Here is an 18187-nt window from a genome sequence, read left to right as displayed (position 1 = left end):
GCTCACTCAATTGCTTTAAGTTCGGGATCGTCGAACGGATGGGTTGGAAATCGGTCGGATTGCTAATGGCAGACTCTTCGGGCTTCCGGGCCATTAAATATTAGCGAAAAGCCATCGTTCTGGCTTCTCAGAAAACAAGTGTATTTCAAGGGCAGAAAGTGTTAAAAGTGAATGAAAATTTAAAATGTGCCATTGTCAACATCTAAATTAAATCGTACTAATAATAGAGAATGTGCAAACGAAATTATTATGATCGCTGCCAATTAAAATATATCGCTGGCACGTAATTAACCCACTGATGCCCCCGTCCCATTATCCGCATATCGACTGGCATTTCAACATTTCAACTGGCATGCTGCATGCTGCTGTTGAAATTGATGTTCGAGTGTGTAAAATTTTCCAATTATAGACTTTCGAGAAGGACACCCAGCACGCACACTAGAACTGTGCATGTATGTGTGTATATATGTAGAGCACTTTGAAGGAGCTTCGGCTTTGGCTTTGGGATTGGGATTTGGTCCTCGGGATCGAGATTGCTTGGGGGCACATGAAGCGTTGCTAAAAGCGAGTCCAATTAGTAGCATTACTACTAACACTTCAATTCTGGCCACTGGAGCGCTCCGACCCCCCGCCTCCCCGCCTCTGGCCACACCACTTTGGGGTTTTCCGTCTCTCTCCAACTTGGCAATAACGGCAATAGTCAACAAGAACAACAAGGAGTCAGGAGCGAAGGACAACTGGAGTGAAGCAATGGCGCCAAAGCACGGCCATTTTGTGTGCACAGCTGGGAAAATGGGTGGAAAATCCAAGGAGAGGGGCACGGTGGTGGGGAAGGGGAGGGAAACCCAGAAGGGGGTGTGGGCGCCACGCTAGTTGTACACCAGTTTGTGGCAGGAGTGGCAGGAGCGTAAATTTGCATTTAACGTTGTTTGCGGTGCCCACAAATGGAGTCTATCCTTGTCTGTTCCTCTCGCTCTCACTCTCTCCACAACCCCATCCCCATCCCCAGTGTGTGTGCGTGTGAGTGAGTATGTGTGCGTGTGTGCAGGGGGCAAGGACTCAACAGTTAGACGGCCAAAAATACTGGGGAAGACCGAAACAACCGCAAAACGATGCACAAGTACAAGAATGATGGGGGAAGTCACACACACAGAAAGAAAATATGGCATTTTCTAACAAATAGGTTTGGAAATCACATACTAAGGCGTCGAAGAGAATGAAGTGAAGAGGAAACTATCTGTCGAATTAAAAACTTACACCTCCTGGTATTTTTCCAGTGCAACGAACTCACACAGACAGTGTGTCATTGAAACTAACGGCACTATTTGAACCGAAAAAGCTTTAGAATTTTACTCTAGCGTGATGACAGCAGCGGCGCCCGAAAAACTAACATCACATACATAAACAAACATAAACCTACATCCTTACAAGCGCACACCCACACATGTGAAGCTTCTATCTTCCACACACATGCAAAGTTGGCTCGTCGAATGCGTTGCATATTTTCAGGCACTTAAGCTATTTTCATGAAGTGCACACACACACACACAGGCACACATGCAGATTACCCTGACAGCAGAGCCACGCCCACTTCTGCGCCCCTTAACCCCACAATGCCCACCTTAACCCTGCCCGGCAAAAAAGGAAACTACGGCTACAAGTACACACTCCGTATTGATTTTAATTGAAAAATTGTTAATTTTCCATGCCAGTAGCAGCAGCTCCGACTGCCACGCCCACCCCTATTCCACCGCCCACTTTTTCCAGGCTTTCACCCCCGCCTCTTGCGCCCTCGCCCGAACTTTGCCTCAACTTTTCCTCGCTCGCAGCAAAGAGAGACGAACTTGAAGTGAACTTTTTGTGCTGCCAATTTTCGAGGTATGTGTGTGTGTGCGTAAGTGTTTGGCCTTGTGTTAGTGAGTGTCTGAGTGTGCTGGTATGTGTGCGAGTGTGTGTGTGTGCATTGCTGATTCTGCTGTGTTTTGTGTCTGGGTAATTACACGTTTCTGTGTGAATAAATTTCCAACCCCGCAAGAATTTCGAGGCGGAATTATACATTCGCTTTTTGAGTTGACTTTGAAAGCCCTTGATGGGTTTTTGCCGCCTTATTGGAACGAACCTATAGTCGTTCGGATGCCAGCTGACGGATTTCGGATCGAGCAACCATGCATAGCATGGCAGCACATTCTAGCCTCGATTTTTCTCCAAGTGTTCGATGGAAAGTCCGCTTAGTGTGGGCATGTCTTGGAAGTTCTACGAAACTAATTTACTGAAGTGTCGACGCTTCCAAGTGAAGAATGTCTGAATAGAGAGGGCCGCCGAATGGAAATGGATGCGAATGCGAGTCGGGTCGCAACCTTGTGGATTGTGGAGTCATTGGAGTAGCCACAGTCCTCCGATTGGCACACACACACACACACAGACTTGAAGCCTGGGAACCCGAAAAAGTGGGGCCCAAAGTGCTGGCAACTCGGCAGACTTGTGGCAGACAGGTCGACTGGCCGTTGCTGCCACTTGACGCAGTACCGTCCGCGTTGCCGGCGATCGAGATGCCCAACCAGATCTGGCGAAAGATCAACAAAAGTAGCCAAATCTACAGCAAATGTGTATCAATAAAAGCTACTGGTTCTTAAATAGCTAAACTTTAAGTTCTTAGCTTTCTGTGAAACTACATGTGCTGAAATTAGTTGTTTCATTTCTATATATATTATAGAATTAAAAAATCTTGAACTGGCTTTAAAAATCTGTCTCGGCAACTCTGATTACCTACCTCAGCTCTCATTTGGCTGCATTCTTCGTTCTTCATTCTTCAGTCCCCGTTCGCCAGTCTTCGCTGGCGATTCGCGCCTCTTTCTCATGATCTTCATTTTGTTGACTCTGTGCCGAGTACCAATTCGTTTAAAATGGTATCAGTTCCAAGAAAAATATTATTTTTTCATAATTTCTGGAGTGCCTTAATCTGTTGCCTGCAGTTCGATGTGCATAATCACGACGATCGGCCGAGTACCCAGTTCTCGATTCCCTGGATTCTGGATTCTGGTCCGGATTGGTTTGGCTGTCTTGAGTGAAAACAGGCGGTCTGGAGATGAGTTGGTGAGTTGGTGCATTGGATCTTGGATCGCGATGCCCGTGGCCCCTTAACCCTCGACGGCCGGCGGGGTGTTGACGTGCCCCGCCGCACAAAATGAAACGTCAATTTCAAGAGTTTTTCCTGGTAATAATTAGTAGCTGAGGTGGGCATTTAAATACTCGTCGTCTTCCATTTTTCCTCCAGCGATTCTCCCCCAGACCATCGGCATATTCCGCGTATTCGTGTACAAAAATACTCGCCCAGCAGCCGAATAATAATGCATATAATTGCATTTTAAGTAGTTGCTGCCTGGAGTATTGTGTTACCTTCGAGCTCATGTCAACCCTGACATCGTGTGTGCGTATGCCCGGTATTTTTTTCTTCTTTTTATATATATTTTTTATATTATTTCTTCTTTATTTCTTGTGGCCCTCGAAAGGGAGGAGGGGTGAGTGGATTTTAATTTTCCACACTCGAGGTTTCCAGGAAAATGCAACGGAAACGCAGCCAGCAAGTGGGTGGCGAAGGCAGCGAAAGAGTGACCTATTAAAGGGGTTTCTGCTGCTTAGGATTAAATATTCATATTTGTGTAAAATTAGTAAGAGTACGTATCAATTGGTACTCATACTATGCCAGCAAACAATTGATAAACGGCTGGTAATCCCAGGATAACTGCACGGGGTTTGTGTGTGTCCTTCTGAGGGTTTGTATTTCTTTTTTCTTTGGTTTGCTGTTTGCTGCGCTGCGGAACATCACATTGCCCACACCCTTGCCCTAAAGTCAATGGCAACAATGTGCCATTGTGGTTAGTCCGAAGGTCCTGGCGAATGCTCGGATTCCCTTGAGAGGACCAACATTTCCGGGGTGGGTCCTCAAATCCTGAGAGCAAGTGCGTAGCAAGTTCCCGCGATTTCGGATGGACAGCGGATGATGAGGTTGCGATGACACGTGTAAGTGCAGCCACATTGTCGCAATTACACTTATTTCTGTGTCGGCTGGTGCGGGGCCCTTTCGCTTTGTTTGTTGTTTATTCCGGGCGGTGCCCCACCCACCGAACACCACCCACGGCGCGAAAACGTGACCTTCGCCGGTTTTCCCACTTCAACGGCGGATGGTAATGATTCGTCTTGCACGCACACACCATTACCATCGCCATTACCATCCTGATTACCATTACCATCCGCATTATAGATATCATCGAACTTATTAGTGCGAAATGAACACGCTGCTCGCTCATTTGTCCAGCCTCCGAAAAGCCCTGATTTTCCAACCCATTCAACCGGTAGTTGAATCCACTGGATCTTCTAATTGGCCCTTCTGCATGGGGCACTAACTAATTGGGTAACTAATTTTCTAGTTTACTCAAGTATATATATGGATAAGTAAGGTATGTGTGTTAAAACTATACAAGTTATAGTTCCTTCAAAGTGAAACAAATTGATTTTATCTCGAGCCCAATTGAATCACCAACTTAAACGGGTGCGAGATAATTGAAACACCTCTCCACATCAACTGCCCAGCTGAAGCCAAATCAAAACTCATCCAACAATTAGGCGCAGTCCAACGATTTTCTGGAGCTGTCATCGACCTAAGTAGACCAGTTGGATCCCAAAAAAAAACCAAGCCAACAACAACCCAATCCAAATCCAAATAAAAATCCAAGGAAGAGGGCAATCTGTTGGAGCTCTCGATCGCCTCGATTGAATGAGGCCTATTATCGCGTTTTGAAAGGCGTAATTATCGCATGACAATTCAAACGGAATGTGTTAACTCGCATTTGTATTTACTCAATAAACATTATCGTCGATCGTCCAGATTGGGCAACCAGTCTAATTTCCAGCTCCCACACATAAAACTCGTTATTACAGTCCGATTGGACTCATCGAGAAGTAAATATATACGTACATATATATGTTTATATAAATGAGGAAAGAGTGAGTGTGAGAAAGAAACTGCTGTTTGTACTTTGGAAAATTAGTCATTTGGAAATTGTTTTCATTTGCGGGGATTTCCTGTTTGTTGCCACTAAGTAAGGTGGGAATATCTAACAAAGCCAAATTTCTGGCTTTCTTTTTGTAAATGTTTGGTAATGAATACCTTTTAAATAACTTATATACTTAATATTCGAACTTCTACCATAATTGTTTCAATAATTTTTCGAACATCTCACATTGCCAAAGGTGCGCAACTTCCCCGCGAAGACCCAAAAAAAATGGGGAGGCAGTACGAATCGTAATTGGCGGCTCTATAAATACCCACAGGCGAAATCCATAAACGAACAGTTGCCATATGAGGTTGAGCCACTCGGCAGTGCATTCAACTCGAAAAAAACGGGCGAAAAAAGGGTAAAAAACGGCGTAACTCAGGTGGAAAGAGCGGCGATGGTGTGAGTCACGAGGCCTGGTCACACTAATCACCAGCTTAGATTGCCCTGATCACTCTAATTCCGCAACTATGGCAAATTTTGGTTAATTTGCGCTTCGACTGAAATGCCTTTCACTTTTTTTCCTTCTCATTTGCAGCATTGTCTGGGGACCGAACAAAGGGCACTAAAAATGGGGAGTGAAGGGGAAGACAAATATAATTAAAAAGGTGTTATTATATTTTCACGCCTCGACTGCGCGGAAAAGTTAACAGACTTAGTCCGCCGGGGCAGCGAGTGGTTAAAGTTAAACAAAAAACGTCAACGACTCCTACGAATTATTTGCAGAATCATCAAATTAAAGGTTTGATGTTGATTTCAACAAGCCCCACAGCACGAGGATGAAGACGACGTTGCATATGCCACAGCTCCGTGTCTACATACGTACAAATATATGTATGTATATGTATATATCTCGTACTTATATGCTGAGAAACTGAACAGTCATGGCCTGCAACTGGGCCCCCTTGCGATCGAGTGTCTGTATAATTTTCGTTCGTTCTCTCGAATTGGCTGTCATAAGTTTTGAGTAGAAAATTGGTGTGCAACAGGCAACAACAAATCCGATTTCATCTGGCAGAGCAAACAATGATGTTGTTGCTCTGGCTGGCAAAGGATTTCTGGGTTTCTTGATTGCGATAATGAGTTATACTTAATTTCCACGCACCGAAACGTACCGCTGGCCACTTGAGAATCCCTGCCAACTGAAAGGCCAGGAGATGTAAAGGTTGGGATGTCTTGATTGAGAGTGTCGAACTGATGGATTTCAGTATCGGAACTACGAGAAGCTAACCAGCTTGCTTTTCATCTAGATTGTTTGGCTAACTCGAAATTAGTGTTCCACATTGGTTCTGCTGTGCTATGCCCACACCTGAGCTCAGAAAGGAGCCAACTAATTTCCTTCCTGCCGCCGCTCAGTCCATTTGTTAGAAAAGCAAAGCGAAGTTTTGACACTTTCATTGTTTGCAGTCCAGTAGTCGAAAAGCTACCAAAAAAAAAGGGTTGCTACCTGGCCGGAAAATTAGGCGCGGCTCTGTGCAATTAGGGCAAATAGTTTTCCCGGGCCTTCAGAAGGTTCGTTGCGAAGCCTTGATTGATGGTCATTCCACAATCCACAACTGGTTGCCATTGATTGATGTTGGTCCGAAGGACTTGCTCCCGCTGATGACATTTTCCACTAATCCGCACTTTCATCTCCTTTGCCAGTTTGCCAGCGAATATTTTCCAATTTTCCATTTTTCCAAGCCGGCAATGAGAATGAAAATGAAAATGAGAACGAAACTGAAACGAGATCCAAACACAATTGACAATATTAATCGCGTTTCACGCTAATTTGCAACAACAAGTGGCTTAAACGGCAAAATATTTTACAATTCGAGCTTCGTGTGCCCCTGGGGACTGGCGACTGGCGACCGGCAAACAAAAAACACTTGCCGAGCTCGAGGTTTTGAGAAAATTAATTTTATAGATTGAAAACATGCCCGTGCCCTGTTCAGCGCTCCCGAGGGGTGTAAAATGCGACAGGGGCGGGCGAAAACGGGGGCAATGAGCCACGTCATCCCCCGACTTATCAACTTGCCAACTTAACAACTTACCAGTTTACCAGCTTGCCACCTTTCCACGTAATTGAGGAATTGTCGGCGAATTATGGGCGCATAATGGACGTGGACATGGACTTGTGGGGCTGCGCAGCATGATCCAGACTATTTATATGGCCATGGCGCAACTTAACCCGCACAAGTTGTGCACTTTATCAACTGTTGCAATTCGGGGGGGCGTGGCGCCACGCGGCGATTCCTTCTGCCGATGACACTCCAATTGGTTTGACGCAATGCAAAATAAATTCACAAAAAAATTACTAGAGCCACTGGGCATAGGCGAACACGGACTGCGCTGCAGCTCGTTTGCAGGGCATATTAACACTCTATATTCGAATAATTATTCAAGGTGACATTAGAATAAAATATTTAATAATCTGAGAGACAAAAATTGTGCGCAATTCTAGAACGCAGCTAAGAGATATTGTATCTACAGGGTACAGACACAGGCGATTCGGGGGGTTTCCCGTGGGTGGTGAGTGGGTGGTTGGGTGCGTGAGGTGTGCGCCAAAACAACAAATAACATGGTTGGAGTGGGAGGGGTGGGGGTGGGGAGTGGGCGTTGGGGGTCTCCAGCGGTGGGCGTGGCATGGCGCCTGCCACGATTCAACTTTGGTTTGGCACACGCAAATCAGACAATTTGTATCCAGCGGCGAATATAATTGAAAAATGATTGGTTTACCATTAATGAAAATGATGATGACAACGGCAACAACAACCACAACAACAACAGCAGCAGCAGCAGCAACAACAGCGACTGCTGTCATCGACAGACACCTGCAGTTGCGTCTTCGATTGTTGGGTCAATCGGCCATCGAGCGCCTTGATTATCGAGATGGCAGCGATAATGACGACGATAATCGCGATAATAGCGATAAAGTACGCGTTGACTGGCAGCAATGTGCGAATTTAATGCGCGTTGAATAGATGTTGAGTGAATGCTGGAATGCATTCTATTCATATATCATCACATTAGCCAGTAAAGTAATACTCCTATTGTATATATGATTTGGGAATTTCACAGCCAAACAAATCAAGCTCGGGGCAACTTTAAGGCAAAGGAGAGAAAAAATGCCGAGCAAAAAGGGAAACGAAATGGAAAAGGAAATGGAACGGCTAACCCGCTCGGTCGCCTCGTAATCTGTGTCACAGGACTCGGTCGCATTGCCGCACGTCCGGCGAGGAATTCCTATTTTGAGGAACTCGAGGAACGCGGGACTTATTAACATTAAATCGCCGGCAGCTGCCTGTCGCCGCAAATTGGAAATTCCATCATTAATTCTAATAAGATTATTAGTTCCCCGATCGAGTGATTCGGCCGAGGGGGGGGTTTATATTTCCCAGTATCCCGACACCTCGAAGTCAAGTCCAATCAGCCGGCCGCAAGCTTCGCCTTACCGGGAACCCACGCTTAATGATTGCGGTCGCCGGTCGTGTGAATTCAGGACTCGTCCTGCAGTTACCTACTTAGTAGTTCTCGCTCACCCCAAACCGAGCCGAGCCGAGACCAGGAGGCCTCAATCTCCGAAACCACCACCCATTGCCAGCGGTTTCCCTGACAACGACGCTCGAGTAAATCCAATAAGCATAAGTGTGCACCAAAATCCCGAGAGAGCCGAGGCCATTGAGTGCGAAATGAATGAAATTAGCGCGCGTTAATCATAAACAAACGAGCGAATAAGGGCTTTTCCGGGGCAAGCGGGGCGATTTCCATCCTCCCCCACAGCAGCAACCCTTTGTCCGTTCGGAAGTCGAAGGGAAGTGAATATACAATATAAAAAAAAATAAGAACCAAAGACTGGAAAACAAACAAACAAATTGCTACAGTTCTCACAACGAAGGGCAACCTGCTGCGTAGACACGCGTTCCACGTGCACTTGCCAATTTGCGATGATGATAACTACTCAACTGGGAAACCGAAGCTTGTGGCAGCACGTTTTTGGTTCGCTTTCGGATGCGAATCCCTGCGGCAGAGATTTATGGCCATTTTTAATGGCAAGTTTGCCCGAAATGACAACTCAACGTTCGGAAAAGCAACTAGCAACTAAACACAAACAAAAAAATGTATATTTAATAGCAATAGCAGCAAGTTCAATGGGGATTTTCCAATTAAAACAACCACTCGATGGGCAAGCGACTAAACTGGCCGGATTACTTAATGCATACCCTAATTGTTTCGTAATTGTTTGAGTCGAGTTTTGGCATTGCACCACCCACAAAACGCCCCCGTCGGAAAGCCCAGAGATCGGCTAACGTAATTAGAAAATCGGTTCATTAATCATTAGGCATTTAAAACATCGTTTGGACGTAATTAATAGTTCGGCGGCCATGGCAATTCCACAGCCAGCTCAATGTCGAGTAAAGGTCATTAACAAGAGTCGTCCGACTCACATGTGCACTTTTCCACTGGACCTCGTTTCCCTTTTACCCCTTTTTTTCGAACACCAAAGTCAAGCCTTTAGTTCCGTTTGCGCAAATTAATACTCGACTTACGGAACGAGATGAAACCAAAAAATCATTTCGCATTTACATTTCTTAATCCGGATCCGGATATGGAAAACTGAAAAGTCCGCTGCCCCGCCCCTTCGTTTCGGCGAGCTTTCGGCCTTCTTTTGAGCGAAAAAGTTCGCGAGCGTTAAACTCATATGAAAGTTGGAAATTGAAGTTCCAGCGAAAAAAGTGGAAAGATGCTAGAGACAAAGGCGCTGAAAAGGGGGGAAAACTGGGGAAAAACTCCAAGGACTCCGCGGATACTCTGCCAATATATAGCGCAAATATGAACCATTGAATATTTTATGTTATTTTGTGTAATTAAGTAAGTTGTTATTAGCTCTTTCTATATATATATGCTATATATCTAACGAAAGTCAGTTTCAAACTTTGACTAAAAGCTGAAGTACCCGTTTTGCTCAAAGTTTGAAAACCAAATTCCGCGAATGTCAATTGAATATTGCATATAAACTGCGGACTGTCGTTATGAAATTTCCACACGCCTCGCCGGTCTGACTGACTCGCAACCACTTGGCAGTAGTAGTAGTAGTCGCTCCACATCCACATCCACCCACATCCACAGCCACCCACAGCCACCCATCGATGCTCCAGCGAAGCACCCGTAAGCCACCCAACCACTCAGTCGTTCGAGTTGATGAAGTAAACCAATAAAGGCCGCACACGAACTCAAAGGCAAATTCCCGCCCGAATGCAGGGCAAAATCGAATGCACAGGTGCACATGTCACCTGAAAAGGACGACGAGTCCTGCGACCCGTTGCATATGCAATTTGCAATTCGCAATTTTGCAGCCCCAGTGAGCAAATATTCGCCACCCACAAGCCAGCAATCCGCATCCATAATACCCGGGCACAGGTAGCCTGAAAATCCCTTTTCATTTTGATTTCGATAGGTGGGCAGGGTGGCGGGCAGGCGTAGGCCCAACCCATTGAGAATCTTTGATTGGTTACCAATATTTTAATTATGCCGACAACGGCCAGCAGGCCTGTCCTTTTGACCTTTTGTGCGCGTCCAGTGGACCATTGGAGTTTTGGCAAATTGGTTTGACAATTTGACAATTCATCATTGGAAAAAGTGGATGCTCTGCTTCCAGTGCCATGCAGGTACATTGATATGTTCCACAAACAGAAACTGCAAAATGGAAAGCATAAATGAATTAAATATAAACATGGATCCGCAGTTAAGTGCTCCCATACAGGATCCCCGAGGAATCACTTTTGCCATCGGTCAAATTCGGTTGGGCAGCCAGCAGAATGTTCGATAAATCAAAAGCCATTTCCACCAACCGGACGAAGCGGACAAGGGGGCGTGGCCCCTTCGGTTGCGCCCCATAAAAATGTCCTTCGAACTATTCACCCCTTCCTGGTCAACGCCCCCCTTCCCCAATCTCCGCCAGCCGCCGTCCCTCCAAGGATAATAATAAATTTTCAATCAGCAAATTGATGTCGTGATTCGCAGCGTATTGGAATCGAAGTTGAGACGGGAATGGTCAAGTAATCATTTAGCGGCAGATTGTCCAAGCTGTTATCTATATTAAAGTGGTTGGCATTATCTGCTCCCTGATTATTCGTTTGGTGGATGTTTTGCGTTCGCATCAATTGATTAAAATTGCGATTAGGGCTTTCGCAGTGCCTAATCGATTCGGAGTTGATTTACTGCAAGTAGATGCGATTCTATCGCATTTTACCATTTATGTTTTAAATATTTACTAATTTAAAATACCACTTAGCACAATGATATATATATTATTCGCTTATTGCGTTGCTGTTTACAGCTGTTAGTTGGATTTTCCACGCCGCCTTTGTAGGCCCCAGCAAATCGACTTTGTGGCGCATTTCCGTTTTGGAAATTTATGGCATTTCCCTCTTTGATTTCCGCACTCAAAGAGCCCTACCGAAACTGCCGGCCCCGCTTTTCCGGTCGCCACTCCGGTATCATAATGACTGAATGATTGGGTCTGTATCTGGATCTGTAGCTGGAGCTGAAGCTGGAGCTGGAGCTGGAGCTGGATCTGGATGATGGGATGTTGATGTTGCCGGGCCTCCAAATTGCAAAATGATATAATTCAATGAGAGTTGATTAAATTATCAGACGAGCCACTGGCCTCCGGACCTGCAACTTGCTGTCGTGCTTCCACGTTGCTGCCTGTGTGCCTTGTTAATGAAATTTTCCGCTCCTTTGGCAGAGGCTCTCGTATCTGTGTGCCTGTGTATCTATGTGTCTGTGCATCTGTGTGCATCTGTGTGTGTGTGTGTGCGTATTGTTTACACCCGGGCGTGCCACTGTGTGTGTGCTGCCATTTATTATTGCAAAATGCTGCTGGAGCCGCTGCTGCAGCAGCCCTTTTGTCTGTTGTTGTAGCTGATGATGGTGACGTTGACGTTGCATGATGAAATAACAAACCGGATTAATTTGATTTTGCAGCCAGAAAGGGCCAAGATCCCGATTCCCAAGGCTCCCCAGTTCCCGAGCTTCCCGAGCTTCCAAGCTCCCGAGCCGCAGGGTCCAAATTCGGAGGCTGATCCTTGCCAGGAACAAAGTATCCGGGTGTGTGTGTGTGTGGAAATTAATTTGACATCCGGGGAACAGTGGAGGGTAATTTCAGAGACCGGATATCGGATTTATTTGCAGCTCCACGCCTGAGTAATCCAACTAAATCGCACGCTGAGTCACACTCGCTACAGTGCGAGACATAGCTGTAAGAATTTCGACAAAAGTGGCTCCTATTCTGACTCAAGATTTTCTTTAAAAATAATAAACTCTGACCTAGCTATTGAATCTTTCCAACTGAACCTAAACTGCTGAAACGTAGTGTTCCAAATAGGCGGCACTTTGCCAAAAAATCGGCGACGAGCTGCAAATTTTCCGGGCTGCAACGCAACGCACTGAGTGGCTGCCTGGGAAATATATGCATTTAGTTTCGGAAGTCAGAATTCGGGTCTGCCAATTTCTCAGAAAGTGGATGTCCAAGATTTATGGGGCTCCTGGTAGGCAACCAAGAATTGGTGACAGAGCCCCAAGCCAAACCACTTTATCTTCGTTTCGCGCCGAACTTGTTTTTCAGTTTTTTCTCGGTTTTTTTTTTACTTTTTGGGTGGAATACCACGCCCAGTTGCCCACTTAACCCGCGATTTGCTCAATCCGTGAGGTTAAGGTTGGGATTTGGGACTTGGAACTTGGAACTTGGCTGGGCTCCTGGCCTTTCGGTGCCTGATTCTTGGCCAACGAATTCCTGGGCGAGAGAAGTCGCCAGCTTTTAACATAGCACCCCCTTATTTTCCATTTTTCCATTTTGCCCGCTTTGCCTACTTTGCATATATTGCTTTTTTATTATAAATCTTCCTTTTGCCGCCACTTCCAAGAGCCACTTCAGTTCGGGCTCCTTTCCTTCGTCCTCGTCGATTTCACATTGCTGGGCAATCTTTGGTGTCCTGTCCTGTCACTCCCCCCTCCCCCTCCCCCCTGACAGACCCTGCCCCTGAACCTCCCCCTTTTGCGTACATGACTAATAGCAGAACTAAACGATTTGATGGACCAGAAAAATGATGACTTCTTTTTCAGTGCAGAGGGTCCGGATGCCGGATTCCGAGGGTGGTTCATGCTGAATTTGAATCCTTTGGCCGCTCGTCTGTGTGGCAAATCCTTTTATTGTGACAGTTGTTGTTGCTGGTCGGGTTGTCTGGTTGTCTGGCTTGCCTTTTGTGAACAACATTTAATGTTTTCATATTATTATCTTTGTTGTTGCCGGCTGAGAATCGGTTTAATGTTTCGGAAGATAATCTAATTTGGTCACTTATATGCGAATATGTATATCATTTGCCATTATGTGTGGAGTGGCAGCGAGTGGGATGTCGATGGTGTGGCATTGATGTTGCCAACCATCGTTGGGTCTTCTGGAATCCACTGCTAAGATGTACTTAATTCATAAAGTTCTAACTCAACTTGGTTGTTTTTAAGGGATCTATTAGCAATAATATTAAGCAAAACCCAAGTAAAAGTTCAAAAGGTTCGTGATATAATCCCCTCTTTTACGTGTAAGCCACGCCACTGCCTCAAAGGTCTACATATACATATATATATATAAGTATTTGGGGCAGCTGAGAGGTTTATGGTCCAAGTATTAGCATTTAAAAAACATTCCATTTACATTTTTTCAATTTGAATGAGCTTTTTATTTAATAATTCGCAATTTGCATTGCATTTTCCCAACGACTAGAGTTGATAGCCATTGGCCACTGAGGAGGTCGGTGTCCATATGGCGAAACACTTTACGCGGAAGAGCTGGCGAATGGCTAGCGCGGTTTAATGTTTAAATAATACACGCAGAGAAAAATGCAACAATTCCGAAATAAATGTAGTACTAATAGCATCGTGTTCCTTCTCTTTGCAGGTGTGGTTCCAAAACCGACGCGCCAAGTGGCGCAAGACGGAGAAAGTCTGGGGCGGCAGCACGATCATGGCCGAGTACGGACTCTATGGGGCCATGGTGCGGCACTCGCTCCCGCTGCCGGACACGATCCTCAAGTCGGCCAAGGACAACGACGCGGTGGCGCCCTGGCTACTAGGTATGGAGCAGAAATGTAAATGCAACAATCATATCAAAACTATCAAACTAGCCAGCTAAGACCCATCAGCACCCCCAATCATCGCTTTCTCCCATTTTGGTTTTGCCATGTTCTATGATTTGATAAAAAGTAGTTACGCACTAGAAGTTCGTATATATGATTTTAATTTTAATCTGGCTTCCTGTCGTCATTGATAGCCTGGTCCTTTGAGCAAATCTATTTTATTCGCCAGACTTTTCACTTCAATGCGATGTTCTACAGATCGCACACATATGAATCTGTGAGCCTTGAGCAGGGTTTAATTAAATTTCGAGCCGCACAAAGGACCACGGTTCGGGGATTATAAACTCGGATAGATATAGCGGATGGGTCGAGAATTGTGAGCATATTTGGCGAGCATGTCCAACGACGCTTTTCCGCTATTGCCGTCATATGTTGCGCACATTTCCCGGGAATGACTTTGCGGATTATCCGGGTATTCCCCGCTCACAAGTGTCGCTGGTTCGGGGTGACTGGGCTCCTTTATTCGTTAATAATCGCTTAATAAATGCAAAATGCACACGCGACAAGGACGAAGAACGAAGGACGCAGGATGAGGGTTCGCCACCGAATTCCCGTTTTATTTGGCATTTATCGTTTATCTATTTCCATTGCTGGGGTGGCGGTAAACTGACTGACTGGGTGGTTTTGTCTGCTCCGGCGAACTTTACGACCAGGCCGACTCGATAATTAATTCCCAAGTAGCCGTGGCCAAAGGTTTGCTCGAACTTAAGTGGCTTATCGAGGACTTAGCGGGTCCTGCGCCGGGGGAATCAGCGCAATCGGAACAGGAATAGTTTTTAATTAAGTCGATATGTCAAATTAGTTGGCAATTGATGGGGCCGCCGGCGTGCGACTGTGAGCTCTAAATTTGTTATAAATTCAATATTGTGACAGCACCGAATTTCACATTTAACATTTTACTTACGCACATTCCTGAAATACATGCAAAGAATATCATACGCTTTTTTTTTATCCAACAAACATTCTTTATTTGATAATCCCAACTTTCCCCTTAATTTTAAAGTGCATACCACTGACTTATGTACGAACTTGCTTTTCCCCGATAGGCATGCATCGCAAGTCGATTGAGGCGCAGTCGGCGCTCAAGGACGACTCGGGGGTGAGCGACCACGAGGACTCGGCTGGATCGAAGTCAGCCCACTCGGAGGATCTTTCCCGCTCCCGCTGCCACGCCCTTAGCTCCTCCACCGAATCGCTTAACGTCGTCAGTCCTGCGCCCAGCAGCTGCCCCACCTCCGCTTCCACCTCGGCGCCGCCCACCTCAACGAGCGGCTATGCGGGAGCAGCCTCCTCGGCGGCCACCACACCCACAGGGGCGTCCACCACCAACAGCTCCGGCAGTCCCCACATCGAGCTGGGCTCGCCCTCGCCGCAGCAGCAGCAGCACCTGCAACTGCAGCAGCAGCAGCAGCAACAGGCGTCGCTCTACTTGGGCGGTGGCGCGGCGGTTAGTGGCTGTGCCCCGCCCAGCTATCATCCGCTGCTGGACGCCGCCAATGCCGCTGGTGCCGGCGCGGCTGCCTCCAGCAAGGACTTCCACATGATCATGAACACCGCCGTGGCAGCGGCAGCAGCAGCTGCTCAGCAGCAACATCAGCAACAGCAGCAGCAGCAGCAGCAGCAGCATCATCAGCAACAGCAGGCCACGGCGACAGCACCTGGACTGCATGCCCACAACTTGGCTGCCGCCCTCATGGAACACGATCCGGATGCCTTCAGGTGACACAGAGCGCTCGACACGAGGGTGTCCGGGAGTATGCTACATAATTATTTGTTTATCAAATGTACTGCATACTCTTATTTTACTCCCACCTGCCAGCGAGTGCATCAAATTGAAATACGTACTTATATTTTGCAGAAACAACTCAATCGCCTGTTTGAGGGCCAAGGCGCAGGAGCACCAGGCACGACTCCTGAACAACGGTGGGCTCTTCCTGCAGGTGCGTCGGTTCGCCCAGGGTCAGGCGCAGATCCAGGACCCAAGTGATATGCTCAAGCTCAGCGAGGAGCACAACAACAACAGCCCGATTCCCATTCCACCCGCCCACTCGACCGTCAATCCGCAAGTCAATGTGAAAATGGAGCTGACCGCCAATGGGGGATCAATGAAAAACTACGAGGAGGCCTAACGGAAGCCCCAACCAGTTTACTTAATCTAAGCTGCCCAATGCAAATGCTATGATCCCAAAACACACCAAACCAAAAATGAGACGAAAACCCTTTTTTTTACTAGACCTAAGGAGCATTACATCTGTAATCGAAACAGTAATTTTAAACAGCAGCATTTTAAACAGTCTGCTTCAAGGTGTAAAAATACAAAATCGGAATATTTTAATAAATTCATCAGCGAAAATATTTTTTTATTTTCCAACATAAATTTGGGCACCAACAAATATATAAAATAGTTAACAGCAATGGCTGAAATAAAAGTACGAATATGTGACAAATAATCTGGTGTCTTTTATTTGGACAATATAATTGTTTTTTGAAATGGGATCTTTTATTCTCGTTAAATGATGAATAATTTCCGAAAATAATATTTATGTGTGGGTCATAAGTAGAATGTAAGATTACAATGTATAATGTCATAAGTAAGACGACAGTCGACTGCGAGATTCCTACAGGGGTAAGTCGAATGTCGAACACAAAAGTTAATTGTCAAATGCATACTGTGTGTAACATGTAAATTGCCCTGCAGATGTAGAGTCTCTCTACATAGCTCCAAATCGACATTACACGACAAAGAGTACGCCATGAAGCTAAAGCGCCATCTAACGTTGGGGAGAGTCGTCGGCAAAGCAGTGCATCGATGGGAGTGAGACTAGCGTCGGCAAGGAAGTATCGCTAACCTAATTAACATTACTTGGAAGACTGCGATGGTTCAGTGCGCTTAAATGCCGTCACTTTGAGACATCGTCCAAACTGAATTTTCATTGGAGCCCAGGTTCGAGTTCACCTTGAATCTATACGCGGCTTTACATTGGAATCTTAGTTCCTGAAATATATTCCCCTACATTTTCCGCCACGCGTTGTTGTCCAAAATAAAATGACAAATCATACGTGCCCAATGTACAGGGGAACATCAAACAAAATTCTCCGATAAATAGGAAGCTGATAAAAGTCGATTGAATTTAATTCTAGACATCAGTGCCAAGGACGAGAAACAATTTCTTTTTGTTTTAAATCTAACTAACCACTTTTCGTAAATATTTTACGGTAACATAACATTAACATTTTATATTTCCAAGATTGGTGTCAATCTGTTGATTATGATTATGTACGCCTGCTATCAAAAATCCGAACGTTTGAACTACTAGGCGAATTGGGATTCCAGTAAAAACCTGCTACTGATAATGATCTCCTGGTATATTTTTCATCTTTTTTATCAGTTTCATAAAAGATATAATAAAAAATAATTTCTGTTTAATAAATTTTTTAATAAAATTATCAGTTTTTTGCACACAACTTTAAAAGTAATTGTCTGAATATAGAATGCCATACCTCGATGAGCTCTTATTTAAATTTCCAATCGAACTGTGTCCACAAATGGGAATTCTATTTTTTGGCCATTTTTTGCAAATTTTTATGATGTAACCCCTTACCAAAAATGAGAAAATCTGACCAAAAATAAGTTTTCCTATATCCGTCAAAAAGTGATAGGGTTGGATAGCCTTCTTAATTAGCTGCTCAAAACAGCTATTATTTTATCTTTATGATCAGTTTTAGTCAAGTTATGATTAAAATGCCCATCTGAAATTTCCTAATTATTGCCAAAATATTTTTTTGGATTTTCCGATATAAAATAATCAGTTTTTTGCACACAATTTTAATAGTAATTGTCTGAATATAGAATGCCATACCTCGTTGAGCTCGTATTTAAATTTCCAAACGAACTGTGTCCACAAATGGGAATTCTATTTTTTGGCCATTTTTTGCAAATTTTTATGATGTAACCCCTTA

At 45.2% G+C, this 18187-nt stretch overlaps 1 protein-coding gene across 3 annotated transcripts in view; it reads left to right on the top strand.

Moving 5' to 3' along the window:
- Window positions 1-16573, top strand: part of LOC117148145 (diencephalon/mesencephalon homeobox protein 1) — a 30645-nt gene extending 14072 nt beyond the window's left edge. For 2 of the 3 annotated variants that reach the window (XM_033315374.1, XM_033315376.1), the window contains exons 4-6: window positions 13990-14179; window positions 15274-15946; window positions 16086-16573. In XM_033315374.1, the coding sequence (XP_033171265.1) occupies window positions 13990-14179; window positions 15274-15946; window positions 16086-16356 (1134 nt within the window). In that variant the 3' untranslated portion in view covers window positions 16357-16573. The remainder of the gene's footprint in view (window positions 1-13989; window positions 14180-15273; window positions 15947-16085) is intronic. The other variant, XM_033315375.1, reaches the window with a different exon arrangement.
- Window positions 16574-18187: the final 1614 nt, after the last annotated feature.

The sequence above is a fragment of the Drosophila mauritiana genome, chromosome X (assembly GCF_004382145.1).
Source record: "Drosophila mauritiana strain mau12 chromosome X, ASM438214v1, whole genome shotgun sequence".
Taxonomy (NCBI): Eukaryota; Metazoa; Arthropoda; class Insecta; order Diptera; family Drosophilidae; genus Drosophila; species Drosophila mauritiana.
This window is presented reverse-complemented; position numbering and strand designations above follow the sequence as displayed.